The 16,959-nt window shown below is 43.8% G+C and overlaps 1 protein-coding gene and 1 long non-coding RNA gene across 5 annotated transcripts; one reads left to right on the top strand and one right to left on the bottom strand.

Annotated features, from left to right (window-relative positions):
- The first annotated feature begins 163 nt into the window (after positions 1 to 163).
- Positions 164 to 13,922, top strand: POLR3F (RNA polymerase III subunit F). 4 transcript variants are annotated; one of them, XR_008576679.1, is made up of 10 exons: positions 164 to 297; positions 1,118 to 1,235; positions 3,283 to 3,350; positions 4,376 to 4,443; positions 5,761 to 5,873; positions 7,471 to 7,614; positions 8,386 to 8,493; positions 9,229 to 9,420; positions 10,009 to 10,363; positions 10,724 to 13,922. XR_008576679.1 is itself a non-coding variant. In XM_054822596.1 (9 exons), the coding sequence occupies exons 1-9, from the start codon at positions 173 to 175 to the stop codon at positions 10,084 to 10,086; spliced, it is 978 nt and encodes a 325-aa protein (XP_054678571.1). In that variant the 5' UTR covers positions 164 to 172; the 3' UTR covers positions 10,087 to 10,654. The 4 variants fall into 4 exon arrangements, 3 of the variants coding, with proteins under 3 accessions (XP_054678571.1, XP_054678569.1, XP_054678572.1); XM_054822596.1 differs by lacking the exon at positions 10,724 to 13,922 and having other exon boundaries at positions 8,386 to 8,457; positions 10,009 to 10,654; XM_054822594.1 differs by lacking the exon at positions 10,724 to 13,922 and having other exon boundaries at positions 10,009 to 10,654.
- Positions 13,923 to 13,992: 70 nt separating this feature from the next.
- On the bottom strand, positions 13,993 to 16,868 carry LOC129205306 (uncharacterized). The gene is made up of 3 exons (XR_008576684.1): positions 16,736 to 16,868; positions 14,867 to 15,003; positions 13,993 to 14,756 (listed from the first exon to the last, which is right to left on the bottom strand). It is a non-coding gene; the product is annotated as an uncharacterized LOC129205306 (long non-coding RNA).
- Between the last annotated feature and the right edge of the window lie 91 nt (positions 16,869 to 16,959).

The following is a 16,959-nucleotide window of genomic DNA, read 5'->3' as shown; positions in this document are numbered from 1 at the left end:
CCAGCCCCCTCCCCCCGCCCCACCCGCCCTCCCGTTACCACAGACGCCGCGCGCCCGGCCGCGCCTCCGCCCTCCTTCCCCTGGCTCCGCCAGCGCGACCGCCCATTGGTCCGCGTCCTGCTGCTTAGCAACCGATCCCTTCCCCCCCCCCCCGTCGCGCGGCTCTGGCGTCATGTCTCCGCGCCCCTGGCGCGCCGGGGCCGGGTTGCTGGCGCGGTTGCCGGTGTGGGCCCGCTGCGCCATGGCGGAGGTGAAAGTGAAGCCGGAGGTCCCCGACCCCATGGATATAGAGAACAGGTGCGGGGCGGGTGGTGCTGGGGGTGGGCGCCCCGGTGGGAGGCTCTCTGTGCGTTCAGGGGGAGGCTGCCGGGTGGTGAGGGTCCTGGCGGCGGGGGGGGGGAGTGGGCCGTGAAAGGGCGGGACGGGACGCGACGCGACGCGACGCGCTGGGGGTGTGTGGAGGCTGGCAGGGAGGCGAGGGAAGTGTCCTGAGGGGGGCAGGCGGCAGGTACAGGACGGGCCGATGCCTTGGGGGGTGTTGGTCGAGGCTCGGGTGGCGGTCAGGAAATAGGGGCTGAGGGAGAGGTTTGTTGTTGCTGGGGCCACTGATTTGTGCTGGGGCTGGGAGGTGCTTGGGTGGCAGCGAGGAATGGTCAGGTAACCTTCGGCTGCCCTGATGTTTTTCTGTTCTTAGAAAGGGGACCTGTGGTTTTTCTGCATTAAGCAACTTTTTTCTAAAAGGTATTTCATCAGTATTTGCATTCTCTGACTAGCTAGCAATTCCTTCCCATCAGAACTTTTTGTGTAATAAACTGTACAGGGAGCTCCAAGTCCGTGTTGTTAATAATGAGAGCAACATAAAAGCAAAATAGAGCACCATGTTCAGCGTTGTCACAAAGAGCGAAGGTAGTCTGTTCAGCAGTTGCAGAACCATATTTATCAGCACAGGGAGTAGAGGCTAAGGTCCCTCAATAGTTATGACCAAGAAGGAGTTCACGGGTACTTTTCTCCTGAGTTACTGTTCTTCCTCTTTTTTTCATTCTGACTCTAATACTGTTTGGATTTGGGTTTGGATGCAATTGAACATGATTTTAAACTTGTTTTTCTCCTCCCCCAGGATTATTGAGCTGTGTCATCAGTTCCCTCATGGTATCACAGACCAAGTGATCCAAAATGATATGCCTCACATGGAAGCTCAGCAGCGAGCCATGGCGATCAACAGGCTGCTCTCCATGGTAGGGTGACCTCACCTTCCTCATGTTACTTCAGCCATCCTTTTGTACATAGTCTGCACGGTAGCAACCTCTTGGACAGGGCTGGCAAATTAATCCCTTTGGATTTAGCAGCATTTGCCATAACGTGCAGGTACCATAACTTACTGCTGGTTGCCATAAGCACTTATGATTGCCAAAGCTCATTAAAACATATCTCAACTTTTTCCATTCTGTAATATAAAGGTAACATGGATGTGTATATATCCATGTGGATTTCTAGGTGATGAAGCTACCAGTGAGAAGTACCACATCTGGTTTTTCTGATGTGTCTAGAGTTCTTTGGTCTTCTTTTCCCTGTGTATTACTTTGTAAAACAGAATGTGATACAGTGGTCTAATGTAACAGTTGGGTGCAAGTGTAGTTGCAGTGGTTCAGCAGGTGGAAAGATGGCCACAGGTGATAACAACAAGGCCTGTTAATGATGGGGAATGAATTAGCTAGAGATAAAAAAATGGATGTTAGCCCATGCTGTTATATGCGAAGGTCTTCTCTGAATCCCTCACAAAATGCCAGGGTTGTGGATTAGTCTGATAATAAACAGGTGAACCATCTCAAGGCATTTTTTTTTTAATCTTCAGTAAATTTCCCACATCTCACTGAGCATTTCCCTTTACTGTATCAAGAGTCAGCCTAAGATAAGAGTCAGGATCACAGTGAACTACTTCTGCCACAGGTTCAGGAACAGATAGCAGCTGTTTAGTCTTGTTGGTTCAGTGTGGTGTAAACTTGTGTATCAGCTAAATGTTCAAGGTCTTTAAAGATCAAGATTCCTTTTGGTCCATAGCTAGCTGCTTCATGGGTATATGAAGTCAGGAAATAAAGCAGCCTGAGTGGTGCCGTCAAGAGAGCACTGTTGAAAAGAGGGGCACTTTCTTTCTCAGAAAGAGGAGTGTTGGAAAGTATCCAAACTGAGCAAAATGTGGTGTTTTGGTTTATTTTTTAATAACTGAAATTTCTCAGCTTGGACCATACTAGGCGGCGCTGGAAGTAATCTGATCTCTCTCTCTTTGGTGTTTCTGTTACAGATGTGAGGTTTACCAATACGTTGGATGTGACCTTGTGTGTTCAATAACTTTTGAAAGGACTGGCCAGGTTTCACAATGAGGCTTTGAAGATAGTTAAGTTTCTAGGTTGTGATAAAAATAGATGCCTTGGGGAGTGTGCGGGGACAATCTAGTAAGTACCTCAAACATGGGGAGAAACTGCAGTGAGAGCTCAGCCTTAATAAGCATCAGGTACTTCACTTGAGATCAGCTGCAAGTACTTCATCTGTAGAAAAGCATTGAAGGGGGTCATCTTGAGGTGTGAGCTTCCATCAGCCACATAACACAAATCTGTAAGAAATGAGGCTGTAACTATGGGGAGAGGATTAGCTGGCAATGAAAGGGTGAATGTTAGCTTATGCTGTTATACACAGTTACGCTCTTGGGCTTCTCTAATTGTTTGCCCCTTCAAAATAGGAAATGAGAATTTTCCTGGCCTAGGCACAAGTGTCGAGGACAGAACAAATGTTTTGTGTGTGTGAGATGCCAGTAATTTGCCTCTGAGAGGCACTGACGATCCTGGTTGGCAGTTTTCCAGTGATCTCTACTTAGTAAAAAACCAGAACTTTGCTACTGGAACTCAGAATTGTTCAAAGCTTGTGCAGCAGAGTGATTTCTGGGTAGCCGTGCAAATGAGTGTGTTGGTGGAAAGTGAGAGTAAAGTATACAAGAACTTGATGTCCCTCGTACAGTGTGAAAGTTAGGAGAAATAATAGGAAGCTCATAGGTGTTGTGAGAAGGCTCAGGAACTCTATTTGTTTTTTCTGATAGCTGACAAGTGGATACTTGTCGGGGAAAAAATATCCTCAAGGGTATTATTATTTCCAGTGGTTAGAAATGTTAGTTTTGCCTTTATTCAGCTGACCTGAAATAAAGTTTTTATTTTAGAAGTTTAGAAGATTCTTGCCATATTCTGAAATGAACTATTTGAAGAAAAGTAAATGCATTGTGTCCATGTCTCCTAGGGGCAACTGGACCTTCTCAGGAGCAATGCGGGTCTCCTCTATAGAATCAAAGAGTCTCAAAATGCAAGGTAAGCCTCGTATTTACTGGATAAATACATTTGGAACAAAATTCTGCAACTCACGTGCAGCATTGCAAAGATACTCAGCAATGTAATATGGATTCTGTAACATGGATGTCACAGAATATAACTGCTTGTTTCAGGAGGATACACTTAGCTCCCCTGAGCTGATCCTGAAGACTGTTTTCAGTATAGTGGTTTCTACTGAACAGAGCGTGCCATGGGACTATAGCTCTAACTTCCTAGCAGAGTTCCTGGTCCAGATGACAGCAAAGTGATCTGCGCAAACATTTGTATATGCTCAGGTGAAATCCAGCCGAAGCCTGATCAAACCATCTGCAAACCGTGGTTCTGTGGTCTTCCTCACTGCTCACCTTATAGGATCAGCACTTATATTTACATCTGTTCCAGGAGGCCACTTGAACTCATGCTTTTTGATTCATTAAAATGTACCATCAAACAGTGTCTTGTGATGCCTATGGAAGTCTGAGTAAAAGACGCCAAGAAATATCCTTCAAAATTATCCTCAGTGCAGGCATGTCATCCTTTCTTTCAAATGCTTTAGAAAAAGACTGCTGATTTCAGCCTTTCTTAGACCAGTGAAAAGGCATGTTTTAGAGTTGGGAGCATGCTACTGTCCCTTTGAAGATATTCTGTCTAGAGACAGCTTATCCTAAATTATGCTCTGTGCTGTGTTTGACCTTCCACAGTTGTGTTAGTACGTGACTCCAAATTCCCCATTGTTATGACAAGTTGAGTGACTCCTGCTTAGTCACTTTCCTTTCATACTGTGCTCTTTTCTCTTTATTGTGGCTTCTCACTGGCAAGCTTGGTTTGATCCGGAGAGGTTTAGTGCCATGTATTATATTGGCCAATGGCTGGTTTATTGTGTAGGGTTGTTTTTTTGTTGGGTATTTTTTTTTTTGCTTTGTGCATTGTTTTTTTTCATAGTAGTTGTTTTAAGTTTAAAACACATCTTACTTCTTTCAAATTTTGGACCTTTCAAAAATCCTGATGTCTGTCTTATTTTACAGTAAAATGAAAGGCTCTGACAATCAAGAGAAGCTGGTTTACCAAATTATAGAAGATGCAGGCAACAAAGGTAGTTTAAATAAATTAGAATTGTAAATGGTACTAACTCTGTTTACTTATGGTACCATTCCTGTCCAAACTTTTAAATGCTTGTCCAGACAATACAAATATAAAATCTAGAGTCCCCATACCAGATCTGTAGCTAATGTTCCATGTGTCTGCTTTTTAAAAACGAAAGAGAAGATGACACATTTCTCAAAAAACAATCTATCCTGACTGACTTTTTGGGGGAGGCTCTTTCGGAATACTTAGAGTATGAATTACGAGTTATCTATGGGACTGTCAAGCTGAGGAATCTGCAGAACACTCACTGCTTAAATCTGATATAGATATCACATTTTAACAGGTGTACTGCCAGCAGAAACCACTGCTAGTAACTAGGTTTTCTCAGCAATCGTTGCACACTATGGTTGAGAGATGACAGGTAGAACTGGCTGTCATATTTTTGTTGAAGCAAACACTAGTTACTTAAAAATGCAAGAACATTTCTGTGACGTTTTCGTGTTGGCAGTGAAATGGGGTCCACTTGTAAGAGCTCTCGGAAGAGAGGTAAAGGGCAGAAGGACAGTGTGGTGGTTGTGGTATGTGTTTCTTGGTTTTGTCAGTTGTTTTGTTCCGTCTCCTTCTGTCCCTTCCCTCATTTTCCTGGTATCAGCTGGGATAGAGTTAATTTTCTTCCTAGCAGCTGGTTAGTGCTGTGTTTTGGATTTAGGATGAGAATAATGTTGATAACACACTGATGGTTTTAGTTGTTGTCAAGGACTTTTCAGCTTCTCATACTGCCCTGCTAGCAAGGAGGCTGGGGGTGTACAAGAAGGTGGGAGGGGACATGGCTAGGATAGCTGACCCAAACTGTCCAACGGGATATTCCATACCATATGATGTCATGCTCAGTATATAACTTGGAGGAAGCTAGCCAGGGACTTGGACAGTGGCTCAGGGACTAGCTGGGCATTGGTGGTCTGTGGGTGGTGAGCAATTGTGCTGTGCATCGCTTGTTTTGTATATTACTATTATTATTTCTGTCATATTAAACTGTCTTTATCTCAACCCACAAGTTTTACCTTTTTTAAATTTCCTCGATTCTCTCCCCCCCCCCATCCCACTGGTGGGGAGGAGTGAGCAAATGGCTGTGTGGTTGTTTTAACTACCTACTGGGTTAAACCACGACACCTTCCTTTTGCTGGGAGAGGTAGGATCGAGGATACATCCTATGACTGGCAAGTGAGTCAAGCAATGTTGTGATGTGGCTTTTGGTTTGTCAGTATGTACAGAAACAAATGGTTTCTTCTATTCATTTCTGTTCACGTCTCTGTTTTTTAAACAGGTATTTGGAGCAGGGACATTAGGTACAAAAGTAATTTGCCTTTAACGGAGATCAACAAGATACTGAAAAACTTGGAAAGCAAGAAACTAATTAAAGCAGTTAAATCTGTGGCAGTAAGTATTTTGTGACTTTTTCTAACAGTTTCAAGCACTTGCTGCATGCTGCGTATGTTCGAGCAGGGGACTGGGAGTGGAGAAGCCTCATTCTGCCTCCAGCTTTCTCACTGACTGTGCACCAGTGTTTGACACCCTGCCTTTAGTATGCAGGTTTGAGGTGCAACAGATATGAGAGGCTATAATGCTTATTTAACAATCAACATACTGCTAACAAACTGATTAATAAACATATCACTGTTAATATACAGTTCTATCACTCTTCCCACCGCTACTTCTCCATTGGTCCCAGTGTTGCTGTACCACAATTTGTACTGAAGCAATCGCAGACTTTTATATGGGACTGGTGATATGGTTACCTAGCTGCAAGTGGCCTTGCAAGGTTCCCCTCTCCTGGAGATCCTGAAACTCCTTCCAGTTAACTGGTTCATACTGGATTTGTATTGTTTACTTTAAACAATGTCAAAGACATTTGATTCTGTTTTAGTCTTGATTACTTTGTTCCAGTTACTCAAGTACTTTCTTAGGTGCAAACAGTCCAAGTACCAGAGTAGGGATTATCCTTTTCCATGCTTTTTCTCACACTGTTATAATGCTCATGCAGCATCCTGCTCTCCCTTACCTGCTTAATTACAAGTCATTGGCATTAGCATGTTTTTTGGACATTTTCCTGGTTTCCAGCAGAGCCTTTGTCTTGTTGCAGGGCCTCATAAACCAGGAAGACTACTTCTTTGTGAACTCTTGGAAGTTTTATGTTGTGTGCCTTTTCTATGTGCCGGTCTAATCTGTGCCATGGAGGCAATACTTTGGCTTCCATGTGTGGGTTTTTTGGTTGGGTTTTTTTTGGGGGGGGGGGAGCAGGGGAGGAGAGGTGAGGGTGGCTTCCTAAATGAAAATAAAATGGACATAAAGAAGGTGGACATAGAGAAGCAATAGTTTTTTCATTTTCTTGTGAGATACTGGTTTCGTCTAGTCATACAGGGGACGTAATGCTGCTAAAATTGCTTCAGTGGTTGCTGAGCAGTCCTTTGGACAACTGTTATCCTCTAACTGTCTGACTGCTAACGTCAGGACTGAGGCAGCATTCCCATTCACCCTGTCTAAGTGTGGCAGTAAGGAGAGGGCTTGCAAGGGCTAACTTCAGCAGCAGGGCTTAATCATGTAAGGGTCCTCCTGTCATCAATGCATGGGTTCTCTCTTGCAGAAACAGCTGTAAGCCTCTCTGTTAAGTTTGTCTTTGCTGTCTTCTAAAGACAGTTTCCTGTCCTCCTTTGACTGTGGAGGGGGATTAGAGTCAATAGGTTAAAATTAAACTCTGAGATCTTCTTCAGTGAGACTTGTACCATCTGCACACTTTTAGTGGGATTGTCTCCTCTAACACTATGTTCCAAAGTTATTAGGAATCTGAATGCATCAATCTTCTCTTATCTCCATCTTGCCTATGGGTCAAACATGTTAATGATAGCTTGAGTCAGCTGGATTACTGTGCCCCAGGTTTTAGGAGTAATGAACTATCTATTTTGCAGATACCTTCTTAAATCTTCCTTTCTTATGGAAGATGTTCAGCTATTAAGAGCTGTGCACTTTTCTTTAACAGGCATCCAAGAAGAAGGTGTATATGCTATATAACCTGCAGCCTGACCGCTCGGTGACTGGTGGGGCTTGGTACAGTGACCAAGACTTTGAGTCTGAATTTGTGGAGGTGTTAAATCAACAGTGTTTTAAATTTCTACAGAGTAAGGTGAGTTGCCACTATAAAAGTTACCTTCCATTTGTTTTGTGCAAGTAATTTTTTTCTTTATAAAACAAGTGACAGGCAAGGCTTAAGTTTTCCATAGTGTTTTCTGTAAGTGTTGGCCATTGTTGTGACTGGATTGGCAAATCTGTACTGGATTGTGTTTGTCACAGCAAGTGTGATAGTGTTGCATTTTAGTAATGCATATTTTTGCACCCTGTACAGGAGTGAAGCCTTCTGTCTCCAAAGTCCAATGACAAGCTAGGCAGCAAAGAACACAGGGCCAAAAAGCCTAGCAAAAGTCACTGTTTTCCCTGCAGAGCTCCTAATTTCTGAGAGGGTGGAAGGCACAAGTCAGTGAGCATTGCCTACAAGACAATTTTCTCTAGTATAACTGCAGGGGAAGCCTGTTCTCCATTAAATAAGTCCTATGCATATTGCAGCATTTCTCTGTTCCATTAAAATATATTTTGACTGGGACTGGTTCCAGTAGAAACCTTTTTTTGTGTCAAAAAAAGCCAGATGCTGATATTCCTTCATATTAATCTAAATCACTGTAAATTTTATGTTATATTTAGTGTAAAATTGTCTTTGGTTGTACACTGTATTGCCTCACATACATCAGTCTTAAGGACATAGCATTTAAATGCTATATAAAAAACATGTCCCAGAAATGGTTTGGAAATCGACTTTTATATTTCAGTCTGCCTGAAACTGAATAATGAAGGAGGCTCTTGGCAGTGAGTACTGACTATAACTCATTTTGCATTTTCTCAGGCAGAAGCAGCTCGAGAGAGCAAACAGAACCCCATGATACAGAGGAACAGCTCATTTGCCTCATCCCATGAGGTGTGGAAATACATCTGTGAACTGGGTATCAGTAAGGTCAGAATAGAGTCATCTTACTACTCTCAAAATTCTCAGTGCATGACTAGCTGCAGGAGTTGGGTCCTGCAGATTGGTGAGGGTCCGATAAGTGCTACGGTTACTGTACTGGAAATGGGCTTTGCTGCTTTATTGCTTTTTGAGGAGGGACATCGGTGCTGCATGGGATTCCAGGGTAGTTTGTACATGTAGGTTTTCAAAGATGTATAAAAGAATTAGTATTCATATCCTCATTGATGGGAACTGGAGTAAGTTTTCCTTTAACAGTCTCAACTGGTTTATATTTTATAATTTCTCTCAAGTTTGCCTATGCACTTCAAACAGTTTTAGGGGAGGGGGAAAAAAGGAGAAAAAAAACCCCCCACAATTATTGGTGACCATCAACAGGCATCTCTTCAGTGGTCAGTCAGTCTGTCTTCATTCAGGATCATTTTCCTGTAAAACTGGAAATGTATCGTGCTAGGATGATGCTGATACTTGAGATGCATAGGGAAGTTCTTTTTGGTAAGCCAAGGCTAGTATAATCCAAAAGTGCTCAGGAGGCAGGAGGTGTGGGTGTTTGCTTTTCTTTTTGTATCTGCACTACCCCATAAAGTGCCCAGCGAGAGCGATGCCTGTATCTGGGCTGGGTTAGGACTCTAAGGATTTGTTACTCATGGTGTTTGCTCATTTCCTCCTTGCAGGAGTTATTGGCATGCATCTTTCTTAATATTTATTTCACAAATTATTTCTTAGGTAGAGTTGTCAATGGAAGACATTGAAACCATTTTAAATACGCTAATATATGATGGAAAAGTGGAGATGACTATTATCGCCGCAAAGGAAGGGACGGTAGGCAGTGTGGATGGACAGATGAAGTTGTACAGAGCCGTTAGTCCTCTCATACAACCCACTGGATTAGTCAGGACGCCCTGTGGACTCTGCCCCGTAAGTAACTAATTCTGTGTACAAATAGGTGGGTGCATGCAAATTTTGAATACAATCCTGCAAATGGCCAGCCGGCACCTTGCCAGGTTATGTCCCTGAGCGATCCTCGTGGTTTTCTAAGCCAACTACCCTTATGAGTGTTAACCACAATGCCCTAGCTATGGTGTAAGAGGCAGGGTTTTTAGACCAGGATGTTTCCCACTTATATCCCATCTCCTTACTGGACTGTATGTGAAAGGGTGCTGTCAAGTATAGTCTGTTCCAAATTATATTATTTTCTGATCCTAAGTTTGCCTATTTATGTTTTTTAACAAGCTAACTTATTTCTGTCTAGCTTTTGGTGTCTCCTGCTTGGATTGTATGCTGATATGTAGGTAAAACTTGCCAGTGTGTCCATTTGCATCATTTACTACAGCGGGGTCTGTTTTGCCTCTCTTCCTCAGAGATGGCACAGGGCTTCTGAGACTTTGGCTTCTGTTAGACTACTGGTTTTCTACTGGGGAAGGAGTAGAAAACATGCGAGCATGTTATTTCCAGTTAGATCATGCTTGCTGTATATAATTACTGACGCAGGGTTTTCTTTTGCAGGTTTTTGATGATTGCCATGAAGGTGGTGAGATTTCTCCATCAAACTGTATTTATATGACAGAGTGGCTGGAGTTTTAAGTGAAAGAAAACTGTAAAGTGGATTCATGCTTCACAGCCAAGGTGATGAAGCAGCTTGCTTTTTTAAAAGTGGACTTCTAAATTTGTGAGCAACTTCAGGACATAGTGACTGTTTTTAATGAAATACAAAGCAGCAGTGGACTGGAAGTTGTCAGCACTGAAGATCAAGGCTGAAGTGGAAATGTATATCCGTTCCTTGTACCAAAAATTGGTTGTGTGACTTAAAGTGCCATAGAACAGCTGGGTGGTGATGCATCACTTCCAAGGGTTGCGTCAGGTACTCCACAAATGCTTATTCTGAATGAGAGAAAATAAGTCATTAGCTGATTGGTAAAACTTGCTAATGAGTGTTGCCAAGAATGAGATCCCAAACTTTGCTTTCAGACTAATGCTGCTGGTGGGTGCTGAAGTCCTAAAGCTGATCCTTTTCTCCCATGATAGCTACCATTTAATTGAAGACTAAGACTCTGACGCAGTAAAGATCCTAAATATGGCAAACAGAACTCACTGAGTCTTTATTATCTTTCTTACCTGCTAATTTATCATTAAACCTCTGATTTTTCTTGTGTACATCTGTGCTTCATTTCCTCTGTTACTGCAATGTGATCATCTGTTGTATTTATTCCTTATCTAACAGCTACATGATCATCATCAAATCTATGTTGGTGTGTTCTGGCAGCTGCATCATGTACATGGATGAAATTTTGGGAAGATGTGTTTTCCAGAAGAGAAGAAGAGTTCCTCTGGCCTGATGGTACAGGGAAAATTTTTATAAGTTATATGAATACCCTCAGGGTTGAAAAAGATGACAATGACGGTTGTTTATACATAAATGTGGCCTCTGGCCTTGGTTTGTGATCTGAGAAAGTCATGATACCAGCATACTATGAAAAAGCACAGTCTTTCTGTGGCATGGAGCCAATTTGTGTTTCTCTTGTGTGACCTCTCTGGCTTCTCCTGTGTGTGCCTCTCTACTGATGAATGGGCAATAACATAGAGACTGTGGTGTTGCCATTAGCATCGTGCCCAGGGTATGCTGGGCCATGGACCTCTGTGTCTGGTTTCCTCGGGCTATCGATGTCCATCTGGCAGTATTAGAGGGGTGGTATTGTCTTTGGAAAATGTAGGTTCAAATCCTACTTGTGATGTAAGCAGATTTTTGTACCAACTATGTTATGCTAATTTGTTACTCCACCTCTTCCTTTACCTATAATCAAGCAACCTCTAGGGAAAAAAAAATCAGCTCCTTTTTCATAAATGAGAATATCGTGCATATATGGTACAGCCAGCTCTCCACCATCCAGAATAAGAGAGCTGAGATGAAGTACTAGCAGCCAGGGTAGTATAGACACATGAACTGTGCAGAGACAGTCTGGTCCCAGTGCAAATTGCTACCTGTGGCTAAATCTTGCTGTGCCCAGGCTGGATCTGTCTACAACTACTCAGTATCTTCATGATAGCCTCCCAGTACTGGGAAACAATTAGTGGGTCAAGCACAACACCGGACCTGTTGCATCTAGCTATTTTAAAAATTCCCTCTCTGAAAATAAGCCTTCCTGGATGCCGTGTTGGGAGGGCAATGGTCAAACACCTCTACAACTGAGTTACCAGCATGCCAGGTCATCTGACCATAAGTAGTAAAGACTGGGCTAACATAGATTTTTGGAAGACAGCTTACCTAGCAAGGGTAGGAGACTTTACATCAGCTATTTCAATAGTGTCCAGGAATTTGCCCTTTCTAAAACCAGTCTGGGTCCCATATAAGTGTTCAAATCTTGCTTGATTCTCCATTTTCCTACTTAGAGCGTGGGTTGTGGACAGAAGGCTAACGGTGCTAAGTGCTGTGCAAAGAATTAAAGAAAAAAAAAAAAGGTTTCTGTCCCATCCAGGGATGGTATAGATACAGAGGCAAAGGCTGGGAGCAGCTAGGCATGCTGTCTCCAACTGCCTGATAAGCTGGCATGTCCATGGAAGGAGTCTGATTGTATTAGCTGCTGTGAGCACTCACAGCCGGGTCTTTGTTGCAGTGTTGTCTCCAGGTGACAGGGATATGTATCTTTACAGAAGCAGGACAGCTCTTACAAAAGAGATGGGGTGAAATGATGCGATGTTTGTTCTTTCTTTGCCCCCTATAACCACTTGGCACACTGAAGGTTGAGGAAAATGCTGCTCACTTCACTGGAGGGAGTCTTAACCTCAGCTTCAGACATCTGTTATGTGGCCAAAGGTAATTTCATTGAGGTGCGGGGCTTTGTCTTCCTGTGTTCAAAGAGGGCCTAACACAATGGGGGCCTGAATCCTGCTGCTGCAGAGATAACACCTTGTTTGTGCCCTGCTGCAGCTAGAAGATAGCTTTCAGGGAAACAATACATCTTTATCATGCAGGCATGGCACTTTATGCAGTATAACCATATTTATTGACAATGAGAAAAAGGAGAGAGAGCTTGTCATCAGTGAACAGCTTTAGGAAGTAGAGAGCCAGTTTATTAAGATTTTTAAACCCAATACAAATGGCCCAGAATTTATCTGGTTTAGATGACCTTTGTGGAAGCGGTAACAAGACTTCTCAAATTTGGGAAAAAAACCCATGCCTATAGAGAAAAGTAAAACAATTTCACTTTCCTATCTGTAAAATAGGAATCTGTCTGATCTATTTCTAAATGAATTAGAGGAACCATCTTTCCGTCACTCTGGTTCTTCATTAACTTGGCTAATCTATCAGCCTGTAATTCTTTTTAAAAAAAGAGAGTAAATGCTAAAAGGTAACATTAATGGTCTGGTCTTTTTTTGACTCCTTAAGTTTCTTCAGTCTTCTCATCTACCTGGCAAAGCTGTCCCTTTTACAAACTGGTATGAAATGTAATGTTTTGAGGAAGCTACAATACTAGCTCTGATACTGAATGTGAAAATGTTTGTATAGAAAGCTGAGAGTTAAAGTTAACCCTCACAACATGGATGATCACGTGGAAGAACGACCTGCTAATTTTTTTATGCAAGCCTCATACAAGAGGTCACAGTTCAGCTGATGCAGGACCAGGAGGTACCTCCTGGGTCGGAGAGCTCATCCCTGTTTTCATGAGCCCTGGGCTGAGCAGACCTTGACCGGGCTGTTCTGAGCAGTTTCCTCACTACCGGTAACGGACTGTACAGAAGCAAGTTGGAGGGTGGTCACACCCAAATGCCATTTTCACATGGAATCAAGTGCAAGATTGCTTTTTATTTCCAAGAGAAACATTAACTACAGTACCAGGCTGTATTGTGAACTGAGGGAGAGAGTACAGCTCACAGGTACTGTTTAACATGTCGAGCCTTTACAGTCCAAAGTTTAAAACATTAACATTAATGGCAAACTTGAAGCTTTGATAATGAAAACACTTACCCCGTGGCTGAGTGGCTGTTTGTTTTTTTCTGGTTTTGTGTTGTGTGGTTTGGTTTTTTTTTTCATTTATTTACTCTGATGATAAACTCTTGCGCCTGTTGGAGGTGTTAAGCGTGATGGTTGTTCATTTGGTGCTGTTCGAGCGCCACCTTCTGTCTCGTCCTGGTGTGGCTTCCCTAGGGCTCAAGAAAGGAAAGAGAAAACTCTTAAACCCTGCTCTGGTTTCCTGTTCTGCCACCTCGTGCAGGGCAGTTTTTGGGAAGAAACAACAGCGAGTGGGGACAGCTGCCAAACACTTCATGCTTTGAAAGAGAGTATAGACACCTTAACAGAGTTGTCCACCACACACAGACCACCTTCCCCTCTTGCTTCATGTGTCTAGGACCATCGCTTCATCTGTGAGAAACGGGTCACCAGGCCCTCGGCCATGCTGGCGGTTTAGCCTGGAGGGACAAAAAGGTACTGTGAGAACCTCCACAGGTGGTGTCCAAGTTCTTGTTGAAAATGTACGCTTCCTACCTGAGAAAGTTAATTATTGCACTTCACCCGCTTTTCAGGAGATCCTGGGGGGGAGTGGGGAGGAGGGGAAGCAGAGCTCAAAGCATTCTCCTCTTTCAGTAGTTAAACAAAAAACAAGTTGGGGCTTATGGAGGTAGCCTGTGTTTTTTCCTCTCTCTCTTGCTTTTTGAGCAAGCTTTGTGAGTATTTCAGGAAAACAGAAGAATGGGAAAGCCTTTACTTTAGTCATTTGGTCTAGAAACACAGGGCTTTAAGATTTTGCTCCTCTTGCAAACTCACAATAGTTGTGCAACATTTTAATTAATGCTAGTAGAATGGGTGCAGCATAGTCTTGAAGTCCTGGGTCCCCGTAAGGCACTGTGCTTTGCTTTTGAGACATGGCAATGTAAGGAAGATGTAAAATGAAGGATGAACTAGCAACTCCAGAAGAGCAAATCTGCTTTGCCTCTTACTGATAGTACTTGGAGACCAAGTTCTGGGTCTGAGGACGTTAACAACAGTAGTAATTTGAATTTCATACACTTTAGCACATAAACATAGGTAGCATTTTACAGCTTTTTTATTCCCACTGTATTTGTGACCTCTCTGTTCCATGTTCAGATTTTACACAAGCAAATTTAACCCCTGCAGAGCACACAACTTGCCTTATGTTAGGATCTGGGAAGGCAATATTAATGTCCAGCTCAGACAGCATCTTGTTTTGCTTTGTTTTGGACCTGGAACATTGCTCTCCACTGTTAGATGCTTTAGTAGAAAACATACCTTTTCTGCCCTGGGAAGAAGGAATCTTGGTTAAAGCCGTTTCCTCAAGCATTCCTTGGATAATGCCAATCTCCCTGTGGAATTCTGTGTTCTGAAAATGGCCCCTATCTGTGTACTTACACAGTTCTGCTCCATATCTGTCAGCCAATTCCTTCTGTCCTTTCCATGGAAGGGAAGAAGGGATGGATCCACACTCTACAATAGCCCAATGGCAATTCCATTGAATCTTCTTCCACTGCCAGGGTCTGTTGAAATATCTTGAGGGGCACAGAGAACAGAGTTGAAAAACTTGTCCTTCTCAACAGTTTGTTTAACTTCTTGCTATTTCTAGTGTAAACAAACTCTCAGCACAGAGTGCGAACTGGGAGCAGTCTCAGATTTTTACAGGTCCTTGAAGGCTGAGAAGAGATTGCCTATTTTTAATTTTTTTATAGGCAAGCATTCCATTGTTAACTGCAGTAACATTTAAAATGTTTATATTCCTAATTGCTTATTATGTGTCCGAATTGGCCATGTTTCCTATTCATGGTTTACCAAAACCTTCATATAGTTAAGAAAAGTGTAAGATGTGTCGCACGTAGCTCATAGAGTAGAAGGGACATCACCTTGTGGCTGGTCACAACAGAGAGCCTCTACAGGCAACCTCAGCTCCCCAGTTTGGCCAGGTTTTACGTTTCTTGTGCTAGTTAACTGGTAGGAGGCAATGCTACCTGTATCAGTAGATCTCCATACCACTGGTTCTCTTGGTGGTTTTTTTTTTTTTCCATCTGCCACATCAGAGGTAACTGGGTGTTTTGACAATACCCAAGGAAAATGGGAGCCTGGTGATCAAATGAGCGTGGAGGACCACACTGCTGCACAGCATTTCAAACATATTCCTCCTTTTGTTTTAAGCTCAGTGTTACCAAGCAACTTCAGAATGAACTTTAGGCTTTTTTCTCATCAATGACTTTAAGAAAAATAAAATATATTCAAAACATAAATTTCTGTTGCATATAAAAGAGAAAATACAGAAAACCTCAAAGCTTGATAGTATATGGATGAGTGAACTTGATCACAGGGCATTAATTTCCTTCAAGCGAAGGTGGAGGGATGCTCACGCAGAAGCCTGGGGAATACTTCTAGGCTGACTGCTGATGAATTTAAGGCAAGCACCCAAACTATTAGAAGCAGGTCAACATGTTTCACTACGCTGCCTTTGCCTCTAGAAGTATGTGTGACAGGTTGCAACGTTCAGCGATGGATTTATGTGCATACATTAAGACAGGACAAATCCCACTTAGATGGCATTACACAAAGCCACAGTGGAGGATTCATGTCAGCAGTCTCACTAGAAACAGGCTTTGCCTCTTTGGCTTCAGAAGGGACTGTGGGAAGCAACAAGAGAAGGAAGGGAGGGGAGAGGGAACATATTTGCCTAGTTTCGAGGCACAGACAAGTGCCTGGGGCAAGTCAGGCTTGGTCAAACCTCTACCACGCATCCACAGGCAGCATGCGGCGTTTCTGGATGTCGCGGTCATCCCCAGATCTCTCCTCACCAGAGGGTCTGGGCACCGGGGTTTGCCCAGCAGGCTGGGGTACAGGTTTCCTCACAGAGTGATGAACCACTGGCCTCAAGCCAGCCACGAGGGTAAAGCAGGGTGCCACCTCTTTTCTGGGGACACTGAGGAGGGGACATACAATATGCTGGCCAGTCAGGTACGTGATGGTGGGAGACGTGCTGTGCTGTCGAAGGGTGCATGTCCCCAGGGCAAACCAAACCAGGAACACGTTGCACGGCCCTTCCCCGAGTTTCCAGCCTCTCCTGCTCCCGGCTCGGCCACCCCACCCCGCCGGCCCCGCCTTGTCGCCGGCCTGGGCAGCCTCAAAGCTTGGCCCGGCATGCTTCCCAGAGCCAGCATGCCTGATGCGGGGGCTGAGAACCGAGGGTCCCTCCTAAACACCCTCCAACGCTGCCGAGCACCCTGAGAAAAGAGCTGCTTCCCTCACCCCGTGCTCGCCGGCCGGTGCGGGAAGGCAACGCCTCCCCTGTATTAAGTAAGGGCACCCCGTTTGTCGCCATTCCAACGCTACACCTGGCACCCTCAGTCAAGATGGCCTCCCTGACGCCGCTGCCTCGCCATGTCTGGTAGGGTCACGCCGCTTCCCCTCCTTCAGAACTGCGCGTAGGGTGCCCTTAGCTAAGATGTCGGCGGAGCCTCGCCGGGGAAGGG

Source organism: Grus americana, chromosome 3 (genome assembly GCF_028858705.1).
Source record: "Grus americana isolate bGruAme1 chromosome 3, bGruAme1.mat, whole genome shotgun sequence".
Lineage (NCBI taxonomy): Eukaryota > Metazoa > Chordata > Aves > Gruiformes > Gruidae > Grus > Grus americana.
This window is presented reverse-complemented; position numbering and strand designations above follow the sequence as displayed.

Excerpts from the sequence above, each read along its gene's own strand:
- POLR3F (XM_054822594.1), top strand. The coding sequence starts at position 173 with ATGTCTCCGCGCCCCTGGCGCGCCGGGGCCGGGTTGCTGGCGCGGTTG. Across the intron at positions 1,236-3,282 it reads TCAACAGGCTGCTCTCCATG|GGGCAACTGGACCTTCTCAG; the intron begins GTAGGGTGACCT and ends CATGTCTCCTAG. Across the intron at positions 9,421-10,008 it reads CGCCCTGTGGACTCTGCCCC|GTTTTTGATGATTGCCATGA; the intron begins GTAAGTAACTAA and ends TTTCTTTTGCAG.